This window comes from Scylla paramamosain, chromosome 5 (genome assembly GCF_035594125.1).
Source record: "Scylla paramamosain isolate STU-SP2022 chromosome 5, ASM3559412v1, whole genome shotgun sequence".
In the NCBI taxonomy this organism is placed as follows: domain Eukaryota; kingdom Metazoa; phylum Arthropoda; class Malacostraca; order Decapoda; family Portunidae; genus Scylla; species Scylla paramamosain.
In genome coordinates this window covers 29,867,556-29,891,563 of record NC_087155.1, presented here as the reverse complement: position 1 = coordinate 29,891,563, position 24,008 = coordinate 29,867,556, and the positions used below count along the sequence as shown (strand labels likewise).

At 41.7% G+C, this 24,008-nt stretch overlaps 1 protein-coding gene and 1 long non-coding RNA gene across 2 annotated transcripts in view; one reads left to right on the top strand and one right to left on the bottom strand.

Moving 5' to 3' along the window:
* The window catches only part of LOC135100811 (neurotrimin-like), a 158,788-nt gene that overhangs the window by 14,866 nt on the left and 119,914 nt on the right, over positions 1–24,008 (bottom strand). The window contains exons 4-5 of the mRNA XM_064004158.1: positions 13,979–14,189; positions 6,728–6,855 (exon numbers count right to left, since the gene is read on the bottom strand). Coding sequence (XP_063860228.1) covers positions 6,728–6,855; positions 13,979–14,189 — 339 coding nt within the window. The remainder of the gene's footprint in view (positions 1–6,727; positions 6,856–13,978; positions 14,190–24,008) is intronic.
* LOC135100812 (uncharacterized) overlaps positions 1–24,008 on the top strand; it is a 62,771-nt gene that overhangs the window by 10,042 nt on the left and 28,721 nt on the right. The window lies entirely within an intron of this gene.

Genomic DNA, 24,008 nt, shown 5'->3' with positions numbered 1-24,008 from the left:
CTCCTCCTCCTCCTCCTCCTCCTTCTCCTCCTCCTCCTCTTTCATCCACCTCCGTCTCTTTTTTGCCTCCTCCTCATCTCCCTTTCATATGCTGCTGTCATCTCCTCTTTTCTCATCTCTTTTCCTCGGCTTATCTTACATTTCTTGCGACTTATTTTCATATTTTCTTGACACTTGAGTTAGTATTTTTTTATCTCTGTCTCTTTTATTGGAATCATTTTCACACTCTTGTAAAGCTTCGTCATTTTGTTGAATATGTATAGTTTTACGTCTTATTATTATTATTTTTTTTTTTTTGTCTGTGTGTATTTAGGAGGCAAGATGCAAGATGTAGGAACGAAAAAAAAACATGCACGTTTGCCACACATTTGATTTTCCGTAAGAATATGTAGGTTTTACTTATTTGTTTATTTATTTTTGTGCAAGAGGGACACTGGTCTAGGACAGAGAAAAGTTACGGAAAAAAATAAATAAAACATTGAAGGAGCCAGTCCCTATAAAAAAAAAAAAAAAAAACCAGTAAGAAAAAGGAAGATCAATCGAAATTTGAGAAGTACATGAACTAAAGTGAAAAGTAAAAGTTAGGAAGAAAAATTAAGACCTCCTTGTTGAATTAGCTGCTACAATATTCAACTCGGAAATTATAATAGTTAAACAGCAGGATTTTAAAAAATGTTTTGTGAAAGGTGAATAAATGTGGGAGTGTGAAATAATACCGGCGAGACGAGCACATTTTGAACGCTGCGGCAACATTGCAACCCTGATAGCGACAATTAAAGCAGGAAGAGATGCACTGCAGGAAAGCAAAATGGTGGTGAGGTGTTTGTTTGATATGATATTGCAGAGAGAGAGAGAGAGAGAGAGAGAGAGAGAGAGAGAGAGAGAGAGAGAGAGAGAGAGAGAGAGAGAGAGAGAGAGAGAGAGACGCACACAACACAAAAATGGATCATAATTGTCTATGTACCCGGGAAAGAGGAGAACAAATTTGAAAGAGATCTAATGGAAATGTATAAAAGGGAAAGTGCATGAAGACAAAGGGAGGGCGGGATGGAATAATTGAAATAAGAGAGAGAGAGAGAGAGAGAGAGGAGAGAGAGAGGAGAGAGAGAGAGAGAGAGAGAGAGAGAGAGAGAGAGAGAGAGAGAGAGAGAGAGAGAGAGAGAGAGAGAGAGAAGGGTCGAGGTAAAAATTCTATCATGTTATGTTGTATGTTCAAAGGTTATATGCATGTACATAAATCGGTGAGGGAGTGAGAGAGAGAGAGAGAGAGAGAGAGAGAGAGAGAGAGAGAGAGAGAGAGAGAGAGAGAGAGAGAGAGAGAGAGAGAGAGAGAGAGAGAGTGTGGGAGAGTGCCATCCATGCTTGGGCGGGATATTTAGTGAGCGCACAACTTTCATCTTTGCCGGGAATATGTGAGTGCGTGTGAGTGTGCAGATGTTACTGTTTCCTGCCTAATTAATGGGGAAGATCTGCACGGTGAGGGGCGAGCGAATTGGCTTAGGCGCGATTTACAAGGGAGGGAAATTGAAGGTGGACGAGATGAACGGCGCGCTGATGGAAACGACTTGAGAAATGAGGCCGCCACCTGGCCAGAAGGAACCACCCGTTACTCTACTTAACCTACTGGCTGGCGTGACGGGAAATGGGCCGCCCAGAAAATGATGATGGTGTAGAGGATAAAATATAGTGAAACAGTGATGGATTGTTTTTGAGCCGTGGCGACGAGATCACATGGTGACAGGATGATGTATTGATAAAAGATAACACTAAAAATATGAAAGGTAGTAATAAAAATGAGACCAGTAATGCAAATATTAGTAAAGTACGTGGAACTATCTCACTCCCAGGACAGTGAAAGAATAAACACTAAGACTAATAAGCTTTGAATGATAGGAATAAAAAAATAGCAATAATAAAAATTTCTAAAATACGTAGAACCACTTTAGTGAAAGACTTACTGAAATAAACTCATATTTCGTGCTCCTCTGCTATTTACTTTACTTTTTTTTATATGTGAAGGAGGCCAAGGACACGAACTCCGCTAAGATGCACTTTATAAATAAATAGATAGATAAATAAATAAATAAAAGTGTACAAAAGAAAAGTTTACCAGTTTATGTGGCGGAAAATGTAACGCGAAAGTAAGAAGACATTACTGCGAGACACACTGAAAACTAACTCATGTTTCACACGTCTTGGCGATCCTCTCCTGCCGCTAAGAGCAGCAGGTGGAGGAAACGGGGAAAAAAAAAAAAAGGAAAAAAGTCGTGTGAAATTGGATCCGGACGTTGAAGTGAGGTGGCGAGTGGACAGAAGAAAACGAAGTACAAGCGTGGTAAGAAATCGAGCAACCTTCTACGTTCTTTATGCTCTTTTTGTGTCCTCTCTCCATCTTAATTCCTTTGATACTGGAGAAATTTGTCAGTTTCAGGAGTTTCTCACCAGATTATAAACTTGTGATTAAGAGAAAAAAAAAATTAAACACAGTAGAAATAAGTGCAGCTTTCCTCGACTATTGTCAATGAATACACAAGTTTGTAATTGAGAAAATGAGGCGAAACGCTCCCGAAGAAAAAGTTGGGTGGTGGCGCGGCAAAGGAGAATGAATATTTGATTTTAGCTCGCCACTACAGCGAGGTCATATGGCACCAACAAAGAAAAATACTAGTTGTGAAAGGAGGAAGAAAGTGTGTGTCATGGTACCTTTAGGGCCTCGGGAGGGTCATGTTTGTAGTGCAGGAAGGAAAGGGAAGACCAGGAAGCTAATTGTTACTGATCAGGAGGAGGTGAAGGTGCTGGCAACTGGCTAGACATTTAAGTAAGAAGAAGTAATTGGGTTTGTGGAGAGAGAGAGAGAGAGAGAGAGAGAGAGAGAGAGAGAGAGAGAGAGAGAGAGAGAGAGAGAGAGAGAGAGAGAGAGAGAGAGAGAGAGAGAGAGAGAGAGAAAGGTTATGACACAGTGGCTAAAGGAGGTAAGAGTCCTAAACTTTTTTGTTCCCTGCGTCTCAGAAAACGGAAAAGTGAAAATATAATGACAGCAGCTTTATGTGTGTGTTATCTTGCGAATTACCCAGTAACGGTTAGAAACCAGGAGAGAGAGAGAGAGAGAGAGAGAGAGAGAGAGAGAGAGAGAGAGAGAGAGAGAGAGAGAGAGAGAGAAATGAGGATAGAAACATTATAGGAAAGAAATAAAACTCAAGGAAACCATCTCATGTAGGGGAGAGTAAACACCTTTGTGTGTGTGTGTGTGTGTGTGTGTGTGTGTGTGTGTGTGTGTGTGTGTGTGTGTGTGTGTGTGTGTGTGTGTGTGTGTGTGTGTGTGCACGCGCGCGCGAGCCTCTTTACTGACCTTTATCTTTCTTCTACTCCCTTTCCTGTTCCAACCTTTCTCCTTTCCTTTCCTTCACTTCCCTTTTCTTCTCCTCTTCTCTCCTCTCCTCTCCTCTCCTCTCCTCTCCTCTCCTCTCCTCTCCTCTCCTCTCCTCTTCTCTCCTTCTCTTCCCTTCCTTTCCTTCCTTTCCCTTCCTTTCCCTTTCCTTCTCTTCTCCTCTCCTCTCCTTTCCTTTTTTCCCCCTCCTCTTCAAAATCTGTTTTGTTTACTTTCGTAATTTCCCAGCCGATCCCTTCTCTTTCTTCCCTTTTCATCTTTCCCACTTCCTTTTTCCTCTATTTTCTTTGCCTTTCCTTTATTCTCTTCTTCCTTTCTTTACACTCCCTTCTTCTTGCTTCATTTACCTTCTCTCACATCCATCACTTCCTTCTCCTCCCTCTCCTTACCTCCTTTCCCCACCCGTATTCTGTTCCTATCTCTTCTCATCCCCTACACTTCAATCCTAAGACCCTCATGCTGTTCTCCACAAGGGCAGTCTCCCCAGCATCCCCGGAGACACAGGGAGGAGCAGCCTGTGATTGTCTCCCCGACCCGGCTGCTGGAGGGGAGGGAACCAGGAATACGTCACACCTTCTCCCTGGTACATAATCAACCTCACGTGTTTCCTGTCGTTTGTTCATCTCTGAAAATCTCTTGCTTTTTTTTTTTTCTTCTGTTGGGTGTTTGTTGTTGTTATTTTTAATTGTTCCTAAACCGTTTGCTGTTTATTCAGTTGTGTGTGTGTGTGTGTGTGTGTGTGTGTGTGTGTGTGTGTGTGTGTGTGTGTGTGTGCATGTTTGTCTGTGTTTTTGCGTGGGATTTTTGTTTATTTATTTGTTTTTCATCTATGAATTATTTTTTAATTGTTCTTTGTTATGGGTTTCCTTTGTTGGTTTCCGTTTTTTTGTTTTTCGTGCATGCTTCCTCCTCCTCCTCCTCCTCCTCCTCCTCCTCCTCCTCCTCCTCCTCCTCCTCCACCACTACCACCACCACCACCACCACCATCACCACCACCACCACCATCTTTTCCTCCTCTTACTTCTTCTCCTCCTCCTCCTCCTCCTCCTCCTCCTCCTCCTCCTCCTCCTCCTCCTCCTCCTGCTCCTCCTCTACATATATATATATATATATATATATATATATATATATATATATATATATATATATATATATATATATATATATATATATATATATATATATATACACCTTCGCCCCTTTGTGAGTCAAGATAGAGACAATTAATTTACTCATCCACTGACAGTAAAAAGATTGACTTCAAGGCATCGCATCAACAAAGTCATTAGAGTTAACCAGTGTCATTTTTTTTTATCATATTCCTTGTTAAACTCTGTAACTCCGCCTGTTTTTGTTTTCCCCTTCCTTTGGTTTGCATCGTTTCGTGGGAGGAATTTTTATTTTTACGTTTCTTTTCCCGTGTTTTTCCCCTCCTTTGTAACCGCCTCCCTCCTCTCCTTGTTTTTTTTTTTTTTTCTTGTACCTTACTTTCTTAAATAAACTGTTAAACTATTAAGCTGGGAGGAATATTAAGACAACACCGGAATTAAATTGACCGAGGTTTGATGTTAACTATTTCAAGTTAATGGGAGAGGCAAATGATTGGTTTTATTCCTGCTTTTTTGTGCCCTTGTTAAAGACTCCTTCAATCACCCAGAAAAAAAAAAAATGAGATAAATGAAGTATAGACGAGCGAACCCGTGGAAATAGCGGGTTAAAGGAAGGCTTGACATGGCATCATAACATCCCCTTCACGCCTGGCTTCCTTCTCCTGCAGGTGTATTGCACTGTAGTATTCCACACCTCACCCAGACACCTCCATTCATCATTGTGGGTATTGCGTTTCCTTTTATTTATTTATTTTTTTCTTTGCTCTATTTTTAATGTGCTCCATTTTAGTTATCTACGGGACAAAGCGACTCTAATTTCTTCCTTTTTTTTTTTCTAACTTTTTTCTCTCAAAATTTTGCTGAAAAAAAAAGAAAGTGGAGCATTTCTTTTCAGTATGGTGTATATACTTTTTTTTCAGTTACTCAGTTTGCCATCCTTTTCACACCCTTTGTTTGCTTTTCACGCTATGTCAACCATTTCACTTCTTTTCTTTTTGTTCCTGTACGTATGGTTTTCGTTTTTTATCCACTTTTCTTTAGACTCCTTTATCTTTTTCTTTTTTTTGTTCTAAGTAATATCAACCTCAATTTTTTTTTCTCATCTCCATTCTTGTTGATATAGTTGTATTAATTTGGCTGCTTTCCAGTTACTATTTTTATTCTAAGTGATTAAGTGTTTCTCTCTCTCTCTCTCTCTCTCTCTCTCTCTCTCTCTCTCTCTCTCTCTCTCTCTCTCTCTCTCTCTCTCTCTCTCTCTCTCTCCCTCCGTGAAGGTTATCATTTGTTCCTGCCTCCTTCCTTTTTTTTTTTCCATTTTTTCCACCCTCTTATTTTTCTCTCCTTATTCCAACAGGTATATCCTCGTCTTTTTTTCCCCTGTCCCTCTACTGATGGGTCGGTGTTTTGTGTTCACTTCTTTCAGTAATCAACTTTTCCGTCCGTTTACATCCTCCCATTTATCTGTTTATTTTATTTTATTTGTTTATTTATTTTATTTTTCAGCGTTCTGGTAATCTGTGCCTTATTTAATCCGGGCTCGCGTAGGTAAAGTTCTCATTTTTCGCAGTCTTTTTCCGAGGGCGGTCCGGGTTCGCGCCAAAGACGAGTCGCTGTCATGATAAAAGCGGTCCATCATTAGTGCGCTCCGGATACTCATTAACAGACCGGCGGCTTTTCGGTCATTACGGGGGATGCGCGGGGAAGAGACAGAGAGGGAGGGAAGAGAGGATGAGTTCGGATTTCGCAGGAGTGTGATGCTTTTGGTATAAGAGGCTCTGGATATGTTCATTTTTTTTTATTTGTTTATTTATTTTTTTTTTGCGGGAATATCAATCATATATGTGTACTTGTTAGTGGGTAAGTTTCTCTCTCTCTCTCTCTCTCTCTCTCTCTCTCTCTCTCTCTCTCTCTCTCTCTCTCTCTCTCTCTCTCTCTCTCTCTCTCTCTCTCTCTCTCTCTCTCTCCCCCCAAACTAACAAACCCACCCCTCTAGCCCTCTAACCTAGTGTCGAGTAACAAATTCATAAAAAAAAAAGGGAAAAGCGAAAAAAAAAAAAATGGATAAAAACTCCCTAAACTTAGAGGCGCTGACAAAGAAGTTGATGGTGCTGTTGACGAATAGTGGAGAGAGAGGGAGAGGGGAAGAAAAAAGAAAAGACTCCAGAGGGAAGAAAAAAATAGAGTCTTTAGTTACGCGCATATGGAAAGTTTAAGGCGACATGTTTCTTACCTTACTGTTGTGTTTCCAAATGACGTAAGATGGCGGCTTGGGCGTGTAGTCCACCACGCAGGTCAGGTTGATGTTGCTGCCCCGGTTGATGAAGACGTCCGGGCCCCCAAATATGGTCGTTTTGGGCTCTGGGGGCGAGAAAGAAAGCCGCCGTGATAGGGAGAAAGATTGCCACAAAAAAAAAAAAAGAGAAGGGAAGGAAAAGAGAGAGGCATGTGGTAGAGTGGTAAAAAAGACGTAGTGGTGATGGAAGGAAGTTACATTGTGAGAGGAGAGTTTTACTTGGGTGAAGACGTCCTGGCGGTGAAAAATGGGTCCTTTGGTTTAGTTTTCGCTGGAGCATCCTTTGAAAAATGTATGGGAACAGGATTGGATGGAGTTACCTAGTGGCGGTGTTAGGTGGTGGTGGCAGAGAGAGAGAGAGAGAGAGAGAGAGAGAGAGAGAGAGAGAGAGAGAGAGAGAGAGAGAGAGAGAGAGAGAGAGAGAGAGAGAGAGAGAGAGAGAGAGAGAGAGAGAGAGAGAGAGAGAGAGAGAGAGAGAGAGAGAGAGAGAGAGAGGCAAATCTAAACTTCAAAGGAAAATACCGTTATTACATCTCCAAATTCTTATTTTCTCGATATACTCCTTGCAGTATCCCATCGCTTTTATTTATTAATTAATTTATTTATTTTTACAATTTATTCAGGTAACGCTAAAACAAAAATTAGACCTCGGTTTTGAAATCTTCCAAGGGACACCTAAAACCATGTAGCGAGGTGTTTCTTGGAGCAATACCCGGCGGTGCTAGCACGGCGGGGGAGTTGGCGAGGGTGTTGCAGGCCTCCAAGGGGCGGTGCAGGGGCGAGGCGTTGCAGGCCTTCTACCTCCTTAATGTGGCTAATTAGGGAGACTTATGAGGTCGTAACTCCGCAACAGTTCTCAGTATTGGCTCCGTGGGACTGAGGGGAGGCTGTCTCGTGTCCTCAGTGAAAACTCGGCGTCAGGAAAACACACACATACACACACACACACACACACACACACACACACACACACACACACACACACACACACACACACACACACACACACACACACACAAACACACGTACACACTTTATTGCCCATCACCCCTCCCCTACCATCACCTCCAAAGTCAAAACACAAAATCATAAACAAAAAACAATACATGCGACTTGTTATTTCTCCAAAGCTGTACTAAAAAAAGATCCTGCTTGTAAAGGGTAAAAGAAATAAACAAACACACACACAAAAAAAAAAAGTAAAAAAAAAGGACTCTTACACTTAAAGTACATAACAACATTCATCCCTTGAAGATTTCTTATACCTTTCGTTTATTTCACCTTTACTCAAGTTTGTTTTCCCCCTTGGCTTGTAAATCTTTTGTGAGCTCCCTGACCCGCACCAAGGAGACACCACCACCACCACCACCACCACCACCACCATCACCACCATCATCACCACCACCACCCAGACCTCGTGCTCTTTCTATACCCCAAGACGAACGAGACCTTTCAGCGCCCCGTCGTGTATGTGACGCAGGTGACGACACTGGAGAGGGACTAGAGTGAAAGAGGCAAGGAATAGAGATGACGGGGAAGGACTGGAGTGAGGGGATGAAGGGAGGGAAAGTCAGGAGTGTTTGTTGCCGTCTAAATGGAAGATGTTACGAGGAAGACCAGGTGATAAGGGAAAACGAGGGAATCGCTGTTTGATGAGGACCCTGAGAGTAATAGAAAACGTCCTTCCGGAGCAAGGAATACATAGGTGAGAGGGATTGTGTAAGAGGAGGAGGAAGAGGAGGCGGCGGAAGAAAAGGAAGATGAAGATTATGACGAAAAAAAGAAGAAAGGAAGAGAAAGAAGGAAAAGAAAGAGGGAAAGGAGGAGGGGGAGGTTGTGATAGTGTAGATGCTGAAAAAGAGAGGATCGTGAGACTGAAGTTATCGGCGGAAAATAAAATAGGTAAAAAAGCGAGGGATAGAGGTGCTGAGGGAGGAGGAGGAGGAGGAGGAGGAGGAGGAGGAGGAGTAGCAGCAGGAGCAACAGCAGCAGCAGCAGCAGCAAGAAGGATCGAGGTAAGAAGCGAGGGCGTCATTAAGGGCTGGCGGCGCTTGAAGATCGCGTCTCACACTGCTGAACATTTTCCGGCGCTGGAACTCGGCAGGTTATCCCCGAGACGCGACCCTTGTGTCCTTTATTGTGTTCCAGGTGTGTGTGTGTGTGTGTGTGTGTGTGTGTGTGTGTGTGTGTGTGTGTGTGTGTGTGGAGCAGGAGGAGGAAGAAGTAAGAAACGAAAAAAAAAAAAAAGTACGAGCGTGTGGAAGAGGAGGAATAAATGAGGAAGACGTAAGGGAATAAAAAAAAATAGTGTGAGGGGGAGGAGGAATAGGCTTAGGTGTGTGTGTGTGTGTGTGTGCGTGTGTGTGTGTATGTTCCCTTCCTTCCTGACATGTACGTAAGTGTGGATGATTCATATACGTAGTTCGTGGGCGACTAACTTTTTTTTTTTTTCATCGTTTGCATATTTAATTAATGTAAAGCCACTTCCTCTTTTTCACCACCACCAACCTCCACCACCACCGACACTCAGCTGCGGCGCACTAATATCTTCAGCAAATTGAGACTTTCCATCGTATCCTTTCGAATTTCCAAACACGAAGCGACTTGTGTTAATGGCAACTAATTACGGACGACTCCACTTAATTCCGGTCATAAATATTGGTCTGCACACCGGATCGTGTTTCATGTTCCCTTAAAGTTGACGGACACGAGGCTTGGGTAAATAGTTTGATGGTTTTCTTTACTTTTTGTAGTTTTTTTTTCATATTTGCATATAATTCCTGCAGTTTTCCAGTTATTACTTTTTTTTGTACAATTTTTCTTTATATTTGTACAATATTTCTGGCTAACAAAGATTCCAGAGTCTGGGTAAATTGTTTGATGTTTTTTTTCTCCTTCCCTCTTTTTTTTTTTTTTTTTTTTTTGTACTTGCACATAATTTCCGCCAAACAAGGACTGACGTGAAAATATGTCAAGGAAAATTCCGGTCTGGGCGCGAACAAATGAGGCGGTTGGTCGCTTTGTGTGGCGCATCGGAGAGTCTTTCTGCAGCCTTAATTAACTTATTCGCCCGCTAATGTACCACGCAAGATGAGGACATCGAGCTATGAGAGTTAATTATTGGCTTTTTTTTATTCATTTGTTCTTTTTTTTTACACAAATAAACGCAACAATGATTACGCTCATGTGTATACGTTCTTAGGAAGGGCGAACACACCACACACACACACACACACACACACACACACACACACACACACACACACACACACACACACACACACACACACACACACACACACACACACACACACACACACACACACACACACACGTGCCTCATCCTCTTCATGTTCTTGGTTATTAACCTTCTCGTTCTCCGTCTGTCTATTTTTGTCACTCTTTCCTGATCCTGTCTTTAATTTTTTCTCTTGTCTCTTACCCTCCTCCTTCTCCTCCTCCTCCTCCTCCTCCTCCTCCTCCTCCTCCTCCTCCTCCTCCTCCTCCTCCTCCTCCTCCTCCTCCTCCTCCTCCTCCTCCTTTTCCTGCACAAGCGGCCGCGAGTGCTTGGGTGGTACAGGACCTTGAGATACAAACAAACGACATCTCCCTCATAACCGTAAAAAGACGAAGTGTCCATAAACTCTCGATGGGAAATTGCGATTGTGGTGATAAATACTTCGGCGTATAATGTGGCTGAAAAAATACTACCCAATTACAGCTTTTCGGACTCCTGTTTTTAGTGGCTGGCTGCGGAGGAGAGGATGAGTGGAGAGGGAAGTTAGTGTTACTGGAGTGGTATAGGAGATGTTTGGAAGGCATATATCAGTAAGACGTCCTCACATCTTCACACATCCATTGCTGGCATGAAGGTGGTGTTACTGGGGTGGTATAGAGGTGTTTGGGGGGCCTGTATTAATTCTTTTCACTGCTAGACAGATTTTTCTCCTTTAATACCCTATAAGATTTTAGACAGTATTTATTTATTTATTTATTTATTTTATTTATTTATTTTTTTTTTTTTTTTGCTAGGTTCTCGTAAATATTCCTGCAGCGTAAAAAAAAAAAAGCAAAATTAAGCTAAAGTTTTCCCTCTTCCCTCTCCTGCGTCTCATTGCAAACAGTTTTTACAGTGCTATTAAGGATAAGCAAGGACGATCAAGGGAACTAAAAGGGTTAAGAAGACATTCTCACACCCTCACATACGAGTATCTGTTGTTGGTATGAGTTGCTTCTCTGTATAGTCATGATTTTATTCGTATGTGACTGTCATCGTATTCAAACAAAGCTGACAAAAAAGCACACATAGAGACGATTTGTCATATTGTTGTACTGCCTGCTTGTTATTAGGAATAGGATTTGTTGTGGAGACCTCTGGAACTGTAGTTGGATGTTGTGTTGATGCTAAGTGTTCAGAGACAAGGGGAGGTTATCCAGGCTTGGTCGAGGGAGAAGAGAGGATAGAGGTTATTTAGAGAATGATAGTATAGCATGGATGAGATGATACGCATTGCTGAAGAAGGTTTAAAGATATTGAGAGTGGTAGGAGCTATAACACTGTAATTTACGTGCTCACACACACACACACACACACACACACACACACACACACACACACACACACACACCACACACACACACACACACACACACACACACACACACACACACACACACACACACACACACACACACACACACACACACACACACACACACACACACACACACACACACACACACACACACACACACACACACACACACACACACACAACCACAAGCGAATAAGAATATATGGAGTGAAGAGGCAGGCTATCCTTCACGTCCTCCTTTTCCTCCGATTCCTCCTCCTCCTCCTTCATCAAACTCTTGCGAGGTCCTTTCCTCCCTGCAGTCACATTCGTCTGCATAAAAGCAGTCAGACCGGAGAGGAGGGACAGCCACGCAGCTCCTCTCTCTCCTCGTTCCACAGAGGCCGCGGCGCCACCCTCCATCCCCTGGCTGACGCGGGTTGCAAGTGATCGGTAACCAGAGTTGAGTGACTGATGGTCGGACCGGGTTGAACGAGAGCTATGGGCGGGAGGGGAAACAGAGGGGACGTGAAGGGACCAGAGGGGGCATGAGGGGACCAGAAGGGACGTGAGGGGAACAGAGGGAGCGTGAGGGGATGTTAGGGGGGCGTGAAGAACGGGCCAGGGCGGGAAGAGCAGCAGCAGCAGGAGGAGGAGGAGGAGGAGGAGGAGAAGGAGGAGGAGGAGGAGGAGGAGGCTCAGCAGGGGAAAGATGAAGTAAAGGAAAAGGAGATATATAGTAGGAGGGATAACGTTAGGAAAAGTGGAGAGTAAGAAGAGTAACCGCAGAGAAAATGAAAAATAGTTGCAGGGAACATTGAAGCGAAATGGGAATAACAAGGAAAGATAGGAGAACGGAAAGCATAATGATAAAAAAAAGAGACGAAGAAGACGTATAGGGAGAACATCACGGAAAATGAAAAGGAGGAGAAGGTTAGGAAAAGTGAAGAGGGAACAGTAACCGCAAAGAAGATGAAAGACAGGAGAAAGAGACCGATGAAGAAAGAGAATGCGAAGAAAGAACGAAAGAAGAAAGGGAAAAATAAAAATGAAGAAGATGAGATGTAAAAACAGAGGTGGATGGCGAGGCATCTTTCCGAGGACCCAAGAAGAAGGTAAAGACCAGCGGAGGGGAATAATCCTAGGGGAAGACTGAAGGCCCAGGGCGGGGAGAGAAGGAGGAAGAGGAGGAGGGAAGGCTGGGCAGGATCAATACAGAACAGGATAAGAAGCCGTGTTGTGGCCACGGGCAATATGAGGGATTACGGCTAAAAGCGATTAAGTAGGAGCTCAAAGGAGGGGAAAAAATGGTTCTTAGATCGTAAAGCATCGCTAGTGGATTGATCGCGTGGTTAAGGAGAGGGAGGAAAATACAATGAAGGGTGAACGGAGAACTTGAAATGGTATGTGTTGAAGGACCCAAAGCTAGTCTGGCATTTTTTTTCCCCTATCCTTTTTTTTTTTTTTTTTTCATAATGGAATTCTGTTGGTAATTTTTTTTTCTTAATTTCTTTAATCTTATTGATAGTCATGTTCTTTATCTACTTGTCTATCTGCTTTATCTTTTTCTTTTATACTGTTTCCTCAGCTTTGTTTTATATACATTTTTCTTTTTGTCTATATTTTCCACCCTTCCGTTTCTCTTTTCTCCTTTAGTCTTCGTCCTTTCTCCTTTATTCCCCTTCTAACCAAGCATCATCCTCAGAATCTTACTTTAATCTCTTTTTTCGCTTTTTTTTCAACATTTCCTTCCCTTGCCTCATCTTTCCCATTTGCTTTCCCTTTCTTCTCCCCACTTTTAAGAATATCAAGACTCCGTTATTAACTCCTCCCATTTTACCTCAAGGTCAAGGTTACTTACTTCAGATAATGGCAATAATGGCACGTGAATTGTACCGTTGCTAATCCCCCCTTGAGTCCTCCTGCTGAGTGAATGAGGACGCTGCATGAAAGAGACTGGGGAAGTAGATGATGTGTGGGATAATGGAGCCATGTTTTGCGGGACGAAAGTGAAAGAAGGAGAGGTCCTTTTGTGTTGATAATGGTAAAAGGGAATGCTTCAAGGGGTACTTTTGGTTTCAGTGGCTACGTTGGTGCGTGTGGTGTAGTTGCGCCTAATGGTGCGAGCGAAGGAAAGAGGATTAAGTAAGAAAGGAAGGAGGATCAAGGAAGTGTAATTAATGATACCTGGAAAGGTGAGGAGAAATACATGACTCACCTTGAATTACTAGTGCTAGTGTCTTGGAGGTACTTCATGAATTCTCTCTCTCTCTCTCTCTCTCTCTCTCTCTCTCTCTCTCTCTCTCTCTCTCTCTCTCTCTCTCTCTCTCTCTCTCTCTCTCTCTCTCTCTCTCTCCTCTCCTCTCCTCTCCTCTCCTCTCCTCTCCTCTCCTCTCCTCTCCTCTCTCTCTCTCTCTCCTCTCCTCTCCTCTCCTCTCCTCTCTCTCTCCTCTCCTCTCTCTCTCTCTCTCTCTCTCTCTCTCTCTCTCTCTCTCTCTCTCTCTCTCTCTCTCTCTCTCTCTCTCTCTCTCTCTCTCTCTCTCTCTCTCTCTCTCTCTCTCTCTCTCTCTCTCTCTCTCTCTCTCTCTCTCTCTCTCTCTCTCTCTCTCCTCACCTACAACAGTGAGCCAGATGTAATGCCTCATGGGCGGGGTGGTGGACACTTGGCACTCGTACATGCCAGAGTCCCGCACTTGAGCGAACTTCACCGTCAGCGTCCAGTCCTCGGAACCCGGGGTGTGCACGGCGCGGAACCTCTGGTCGGATGTATACGTGTAGGGCCCCACCGTCAGCAGGTGTGTGTCCCGGTGCCGCAGCCACGATACCTGTAATGGGACACTTGTAACGACTTGCTATCACCATCGCCACCACCACGACTACTACTACTACTACTACTACTACTACTACTACTATAATTATTCTACTACTGCTCTGTACTACTACTACTACTACTACTACTACTACCATCATTACTACTACTACTACTACTACTACTACTACTACTACTACTACTACTACTACTACTACTACTACTACTACTACTACTACTACTACTACTGCTGCTGCTGCTGCTGCTGCTGCTGCTGCTGCTGCTGCTGCTACTACTACTACTACTACTACTACTACTACTACTACTACTACTACTACTACTACTACTACTACTACTACTACTAGTAATAATGATAATAATAATAATAATAATAATAATAATAATAATACCACCACCACTACCACAGCCACCACCACTACCACTACTACCTAAGCACACACACACACACACACACACACACACACAGACACACACACCACATCACACCACATCACATCAAAGCTCAGCAATAATAATAACAACAATAATAATAACAATAATAATAATAATAATAATAATAATAATAATAATAATAATAATAATAATAATAGTAGTAAACCCTCTTTCGTGACCTGGCTTCCTCCTAACCTAACTTGGCTCGCGGTACAACAGTGAGGTCAGTCTCTCAGAAATTATCGTAACCCGCCCTTTGAAGAGGTTGTTTTCTTTATCGTTGTTCGTGTGTGTATGTGTGTGTGTGTGTGTGTGTTAGTATCTGTGTGTGCTTCAGATCTCATCCTCTTTTTATTGACCCATTGAATCCAGTTTGTCCTCTCGGTTCTCAGCAACGCCTTTTATTCTTGTTTTATAGCCCTTCCTTGCTTTCCTTTTCCTCCTTTGTTTTTTTGTTTTTTTACTATTTTACTTTTTTTTCAGCAGGGGCGTTCTGTTGTTTTTGTCTATTTTTTTATGATTTCTTATGACATCGTCGCTCGTTTTGTTTCAGATTTTTTTTTATGGACTAGAATTTTTGAGAAGTTATTTTTATATATGTCTTTTCTCTATTTATATTTATTGTTTTCTTTTCTTTATCGCTTCATTTCTACTTTAGTTCCTCCTCGTTCTCGTTATTCTTTACTCCTCGTCCTTAGTTCCTCCTCGTTCTCGTTATTCTTTACTCCTCGTCCTTCTCTCCTGCATCGTTTTCTCCTTGTTTCCTTATAGTCATCCTTCTACATTTCTTCCTTTTCTTCTTCGTCATCTTCATCGTAGTCATTCTTCTACATTTCCTCCTTTTCTTCCTCGTCCTCTTCCTTGTCATTCATCTACTCTTCCTTCTCTACTTTATCGTCCCTCTCCTCGCTACAACTTTACTGCTGCTGTTACAACCTGCGTCACATTTTTACCTTCGCCTATTCTTTCCGGCCATCTTCACACCCGGCTGAAGACGCTGAATGCACTAGTTATAAAGGAAAATGAAAATTACTCGCAATATCTTGACTTTTTTCCTACACCTTTCCAGCACCGTGTCCTTTCTTTATCCTGACAAGACACAAACAGAGAAACACACACACACACACATACACACACACACAAGAAGCACGTAATCACTCGAGTCTTTGTTCTTTGTCTCCTACCACAAAATAATTTCTCTCGTCCAGGGAAAGTAATGAACAAAAAATTAAGTTAAAAAGTGCACCTCTTCCTGCAAGCCGCGAATCAGGGGAGGGATTTGTCGCGATGCCTTCCTTCAGCGTGGGTTTGGAGGTCTGCGCTGAGCCTGCCTGCGGGAGAGGATTATGTCTTGAGGTTCTTGAAGGGATGGATGCCTCACCTGTGCACCTGTGGCCACCTCATCCTCAACTGTGCGTCTCTATATTCACCGACACATCCTCGCGCTCTTTCATGTCTCTCACTGTGTTACCTACTGACATGTCACGTATTGGTTTATATTTCGCCACTTTTTTTCCTTCTTTTCTTTGTTTTTCCTTTTTTTTTGTTTCGTTTCCATGTCACCTACTCTTCATAACTTTTCTCACGCTGTTAAATTCTCTCACCGCGTTACTTACTGAAATGTCACGTATTATTTAACATTTCGCTTCCTTCCTACCATGTTTTTTTTTTTCATTTATTTATTTTCCTTCGTTTTTTTTGTTTGTCTTCATTTCATCTGCTCTTCATATTTTTTTTTCTCACGGTCTTTCATGTTTATCACCACGTTACCTGTTGATATGACACACATTATTTTTCATCTGGCTACTTTCATACCTTGCTTCCTCTGCTTCTTTTCTCTTTGTATTTTTAGTTTTTTTTTCATGACTACTAAAATTACTCTCACCTCCTTACTTATTAACCTATCATTACTTTTTAAGTTTACGTCTCGCCAGTTTCCTACCTTGCTTTCTCTGTTTCTTTTCCTTTTGTATTTTTTAGTTTCGTTTTCTTGTCACATTCTCTTCATGTCTCTTTTTGTTTCTCTTTCTTGGTATATTTTCTATGTATCAGACATTTGTATTACTTCATGACTTGCCACTCATCTGCCTTGCGCTCTCGTTTCATCCTTTTTTTTATTTTCTTTCTCTTCTTCATGGCACGAATTCCTCGTATCTGTCTGTTTTCCTTTTTTTTCCCCCTTTTTGGTATTTCTCTACGTAAATATCATCTTGTATTTTTGTTTTTTACAACTCGTTCCCTTTACACTTTACTTTTTTTCCTCCTATCCGATTTCTTTCTTGTTGTCATGTCAGATTCTCATCGTATTTTTTTTTCAGCTTCCATTCCTTGCACATCTTTTCACATTTAATATATTTCATGTTTTTAGTGATCCGGTACTTTTACACTTTATATTCTCTCTACTTCCCTTTTTCTTTATCCTCTCTTTCAAGCTCTATTTTTTTCAAGCTAATATTACTTTTTTGTTATTTTTTACCATCACTCTCCTTTCATACATTGCTTTCCCTCTTCTTCCCTTCCACTTTTCCCCTTCTTTCAACTCCCCTTTAAAAGACTTTGCTTTGTTTTTTTGTTTTTTTTAATTTTTCACCATCCTTCTTCCACACACTCTTCCTTTCTCTCACGTTCCCCCTTTTTTTGGAGTTTTTATGGTTTTTCATTTTTACGTTCCTTCTCCTTCACACTTCCTTTCTCCCTTGTTCGTCGTCCCTCTGTTTCTCTCCTTTCTTTCCACACCAAGTGCCACCCGCACATCCTCAGTAGTCACAGCCACCTCCAAGCACTTTGTTCTTTGTGCCGGGAGAGAATAATTTAGCGAGTGATGTGTACTGCTCACAATAACGCCTTTGATCTCGGCTTTACACATCCACTAATCTTCATCGTAACTAATGAACGCAGTGTTAATAATTCATTGTTCTTGTTCTCATTTACTTCATTCTTATCTTTTTTTTTTATTCAGATTGTTGTTGTTGTTGTTGTTGTTGTTGTTGTTGTCGTTGTCGTTGTTGATGGTGGTGGTGCCTGTTTGTCTGTATCCGTCTCTCTCTCTCTCTCTCTCTCTCTCTCTCTCTCTCTCTCTCTCTCTCTCTCTCTCTCTCTCTCTCTCTCTCTCTCTCTCTCTCTCTCTCTCTCTCTCTCTCTCTCTCTCTCTCTCTCTCAGTTACACCTACTCAGCGGAGTAAATTACCAAATTACATCAAGCTGTCCTGTGCTCGTCAGTTCAGACTGCCACCGCCCGTCGCAGCGCCGCCAGCACGCCGAGTAGCAGAGGCATTTGTCTTTGGCGTGCTGCGTATTCCGTGCTGGCGGGGCGAGACTAGAGTGGATGGAGTGGATCAGTATTCCGACGTGTGTTATTCTTTAATTTTGATCCAGTGAATAGTAGTCTGTGGTCGTGACAAAGTGGTGTTCTCTCTCTCCTTCGCTTTTTTTTTTTTTACTCTCTCTCTCTCTCTCTCTCTCTCTCTCTCTCTCTCTCTCTCTCTCTCTCTCTCTCTCTCTCTCTCTCTCTCTCTCTCTCTCTCTCTCTCTCTCTGTGTGTGTGTGTGTGTGTGTGTGTGTGTGTGTGTGTGTGTGTGTGTGTGTGTGTGTGTGTGTGTGTGTGTGTGTGTGTGTGTGTGTGTGTGTGTGTGTGCATTTATCATCGGTGGGAAGAAAAAGCTGTCTGAAAAGGTTTTCGTGTTTTCAAGTGTTGCTGTTGTATGGAAATTTCTCGTCTTCTTAAGATATGAGGGAGACTAATGCGTTTTCTTTCTCCATATATCATTCCGTACCTTCGGAAAAAAAAAATCTATATAAATAAATGAATAGCTGCTGTGTTGATCCTCGTCGTTATTGCGATGAAACTTAAGGTTGTCAACGTTAATACATTTCGAAGATCATATATTTCATTAATTTGGGCTCAGATTACTAAGTCCACACACACATGCATTGAGGACCTTTGGGAATGAAACTTATATATAAACTTCCCCGCTGTTAATCATTAATAGTGCATAAAAATTGCAGCTAGCCTTCAATAATACAGCTGCCAAGAGGATTATTCACCAGTAATTCAGTCAAGATTACTAAGCAAATACTCCTCATCGCCCTCTGCTACTCTGCCATCATAATCCCCTTCTGATTGGCTGCCGCTGTGCCTTGCCCTGTCCGGTAATTGGATTAGCCGAGCTGCTAATCAAACACCGCGTCAGAAGCTCCTGCTCACGTCCCTCGCTGGCCTTGTGAGTCTGACGAAGGTGTAATCGCACGGGCGCTTCACGAGGGTCATGAGAGAAGGGCAGAGTTGATGTAGCGAGGCATGGAGGACACTTACTCGCTTCACACATTAAGGAAGAGGAGGAGGAGGAGGAGGAGGAGGAGGAGGAGGAGGAGGAGGAGGAGGATTGTGCTTATTCTAATCTCTCGTCCTTGTGATAATGCAGTCTGTTTATTAATTTGTTTTTTTTATTTATTTTCATCATCGTAGTAATGCGTATCTTGTATCGCCTGTTTATTTTGTTTATTTAGATAGTATTCTCTCTCTCTCTCTCTCTGTCTCTCTCTCTCTCTCTCTCTCTCTCTCTCTCTCTCTCTCTCTCTCTCTCTCTCTCTCTCTCTCTCTCTCTCTCTCTCTCTCTCTCACTGTGTGTGTGTGTGTGTGTGTGTGTGTGTGTGTGTGTGTGTGTATTGATGTACATTTTTTTTTCTTCTTTTAAAAATTCATAAATTAGTCAATACGCGTCGTAATTTTTTGTTATTTTGTCTTTATTTTTCATACTGTCTCGGTAATGCGCATCGTCTGTTTAGTCAGCTACCTGTTATTTTTGTATTTCCATTTTGACTTGGGAAAAATTATGGATCGGTTCGCTGCCACATACATCGGTTTTCTAGTCCTTTATTGTGAAATCGACGTACGTCTGTATGGACTGGAATAGAGATGAGTTGTGTATCGGAGGGCGGGCGGGCGGGAGGGAGGGAGAGAGCGAGGGAGGGAGAGAGAGGGACGAAGGACCGCGGCAGTTAAGGGAAAATGACAGGTGAATATGATGCTGCACCGATGAAAAAATAAAAAGAGTGTGGAAAGAAAGAAGAAAAATTCCTAACGAAATAAAACTGCAGGAAAGGGGAGAAAAGAGTGAGGGAGACAAACGATATGGTAACTGTAAAAGGTAAAAAAAAGTGTGTGTGTGGGCGTGTGGATGGGTGGGGGGTGGGTGTGTGGATGGGTGGTTGGATGGGTAGGTGGGTGTTCACCTGTCTCAATAGAAGATGAAATTATGATTTATTTCTAAAAGTATTGCAAAACCCAACTTTACTGACACTGGAGGAAAAAATCTTGAAGTTGATAATGAAATTTCTCTGGTTAAGAATTGAAAGCAAATTAATATTCTACAATAGACACCAAACAAAACGACACAGTAATGTAGGATGGAAAGCACAAACATAACCTTTGAGTCTCCTTGACAATATAAAGGAAAAGACTGGACAATAAATATCGTGTATCTCCTGGTGCAACTTATGGATGTGAGTCATGGAATGAACAGAACGTAATCAGTAATGAATAAGAGATGTGCAAACAGCAATGCAGAGTTTAGTATTGGGATTAATCCTTAGACAGGAATATACGCATAAGAAAAATTAAAGATACCACATAAATATTAAATATGCAAAATGAGAGATAACCTTGTGATCAGAAAACCAGATAATATTGAAAAGCACCAAAAGAATGATGATGGGACTATAGGCGATGTAGCAGAGGAAACCAGGCAGGATGTTGAGGATGTGATTAAAAACTTTGCAGACAAAACTTGGCAGACTGGGACTGGCCGGTGGCTGGTAAAGGAGATATATATATATATATATATATATATATATATATATATATATATATATATATATATATATATATATATATATATATATATATATATATATATATATATATATATATATATATAATATATATATGCGCTTACAGATAGATATGTAGTGAAGTAGTGAGGCAGTGGAGTCAGGTCCAAGATAGTATGCTGGGTAATGGAAATGGAAAACAGACTCAGATGAAGAGAGGGAAGGTTAAGCGGGGCGCGGATTGGTAGAAAATAAGATGAGAATGAGGTGAACACAAGTGTTGGGGGCGTAAGAAAACTCTTGACATCATTTCACGCTTCGTTTGAGGATTTATCTGGCAAGACGAGGCCCGATCTGCCTCACGCGGCGGGAAGCAGCGTAAAGGTGTGCCCAGAGAAGCGTGGCGGCGGCGAGGCGCGGGGAGGCTGGGAACGAAAGGCACCCTAGGAATATTGCGAAAACAATTCTTTTGATGGTGAAAACTTTACACACACACACACACACACACACACACACACACACACACACACACACACACACACACACACACACACACACACACACACACACACAATAATGAGAGCACAGAACAAATAATAATAATCGCCATCTGACCATCAACTTTCCCTGCGGCCAATAATTATTTTAGGCTGAACTGCAGGCTTTTATTGAATAGTGTTGCATGTTATGTGGTGGGGTGTGTCCTGGCAGTCAGGCTCACCCACCATTCCACCCACCCCAACACCCACATACTCGTACCTCTTGCTCGTATCAATCCCTTCCCATATCGTTGTTTCCACATTTTTTGTCTACTCTTATCACAGCCCCGCCTCGTCTCCCTTTCCATGCATTCATGTGTCCTCGTGTTCGTCGTCGTCTTTCTTTACTGCTATCGAAATGAGAATGAAAACACCGCCACCTTTATTATTGCCAGCATTAACACCGTCATTATAATCACTATCATTATCAGCAAGTTGATTAAATGGATTCTGATGAAGTTATGGTAAAATGTCTTGATAACAATGATAATAATAATAATAGTAATAACAATAATAAAATGATAATAATAATAATAATAATAATAATAATAATAATAATAATAATAATAATGGCAACTGATGAAGAACGTCCAGGATCATTGCAGTGTTTTTAATAAAGCAGTCTGAATATCCACGTCCGGAACATATTATCTTTAGGCAGGATCTTATATAATTGCTGACCGAGCAGAATTTCAACACAGGGTAACCAGCTGGGTCCACTTACATTGTTTGCTTTATTCGATAAGATCTGTTGTAATGGAAATATTCTTACTTGTTACGATCGTGAGATGTAAACAAGTCTAGGCGCCGCTTTTTTTGTAATACAATACAGAATTTGCGGTTGAATTCAAATTAATCCGAATACTTCATAAATTACTCAATGATTGTATTTCTGCCGAATACTGTCATACATAAGGCACTGGTGTATTTCCGCCGTATTTCCGCCGAATGCTGTCATATATAACACAGTGCTTTTATTTCCTTTATCCACACGGCATGTTAACAGGTTGCCATATACATTAGCGTGACCTTTCGTGCATTGATGTAAATCTGCTTCAGCCAGGAGAAAATATGTTAATTCAGCGTTACATAGATACAAGGCCAAAATCTATGTGTTAGAGAAAGGGAGCTCACGAATATCTGTTACCGAGAGAAACAGTGCTCTAAATTAACTCGAAGATTATGAACACGTGAATTCCATTCAAAAACAAGTTCCCGGAAAACTTTTAGGGAACCAGCCAACCGGAAGAAATGGAAAACCCGTTGAGAATTCCTAATGACAAAAGTGTGTAAATAAGACAAGGAGACTTAATTGTTCGTGTTATAAAGAGCCGTCTTAAATATTACATCATCGCGAAGCAGTAAGTCTTGCGTTCAGTGTCTACTGAGTCAACTTGTTACACTTTCAAGTAGCGTATGATGTGTATGTGTGTGTATGTGTGTGTGTTTTTATTACTCTGTTTTAGCATCTCTTTAATTAATTTTGATTTGGTTTATGTATTAATCATGAATTCGACTATCCAATCATTAACTTCCGCAAACCCCATTGTTTTATTATTATTATTATTATTATTGTTATTATTGTTATTACTATTATTATTATTATTATTATTATTATTATTATTATTATTATTATTATTATTATTATTATTATTATTATTATTATTTAACTATTGTTCTTGTTTTTTTCTTGTTACCGTAAAAGTTAAATCTAAATAATCAAATAAAAACATTGTTTGTCACTTGCTTTTTCTTTGCATGCATACTAGTATACAAGCTCACATGCAGATACATATGAATATCCTTATCCGTACAAACAAATTTATATTGTTACAACAGACAGACAGACACAGACAGACAGACAGACAGACAGACAGACAGACAGACGAGCTGCCTGGCGGCCTGATAGACTGACAAGGAGTCGATAAAGTCGGATCCCATTATTCGAATAAGAGATCATTAGAGATTAGGAGATTAATCAAGTGGAAGATAATTATACTAATTAGTCAATGAAGAACAGTAATTGTGTGTGTGTGTGTGTGTGTGTGTGTGTGTGTGTGTGTGTGTGTGTGTGTGTGTGTGTGTGTGTGTGTGTGTATAGAACGTTGCTACACTGATTCTCTCTCTCTCTCTCTCTCTCTCTCTCTCTCTCTCTCTCTCTCTCTCTCTCTCTCTCTCTCTCTCTCTCTCTCTCTCTCTCTCTCTCTCTCTCTCTCTCTCTCTCTCCCCCCAACGTAAACTCATGTAATTTGTTTAAGCTCCGAGGACTGTGTTGGGTCTCTCTCTCATTGAAATCTAACAACTGTCTATATTTCTCTGTCTGTTTGTGTATCTGTATTTGTCTGTCTGTATTTTGTCTTTCTTGTTGTCTATCTGTATTCGTTGGTCTGCATAAAGTTGGTTGTTTTTCTGTGTGTCTGTTTTGTCTGTCTGTCTGTCTGTTTATTTGTATCTGCTTGTCTGTCTGTCACTGTATCTGTCTTTCTGCCTGCCTGTCTGTCTGTCTCTGTCTTTCTGTCTGTCTGTATGTGGTCTGGTCTAGTCTGATATGGTCCGCCTGTTTTTCTGTCTGTTTGTCTGTCTGTGTGTCTTTCTGGTCTGTCTGTCTGTCTGTCTGTCTGTCTGTCTGTCTGTCTGTCTGTCTGTCTGTCTGTCTCTCTCTCTCTCTCTCTCTCTCTCTCTCTCTCTCTCTCTCTCTCTCTCTCTCTCTCTCTCTCTCTCTCTCTCTCTCTCTCTCTCAGGCAAATCCCATCGTGGGTTTCAAATATTTACCAATAATCCTCCATATCACGCCGCGACCCACACTAAGTCCACACCTCCCCGTTCCTCCTTCCCTCCCCTCCACCTTCCACCAGTTCACCCCCCTTCATACGTCCTCCCTTCCCCTCCTTCCCCCTTACCCTTTCAAATCCAGTATATTGGGTCATTCTCTCCTCTATTTCATTCCTTCCTCCCCCTCCCTCTTTCCCTCCCTCTCCCTCTCTCTCTCTCTCCCTCTCCCTCTCCCTCCATCT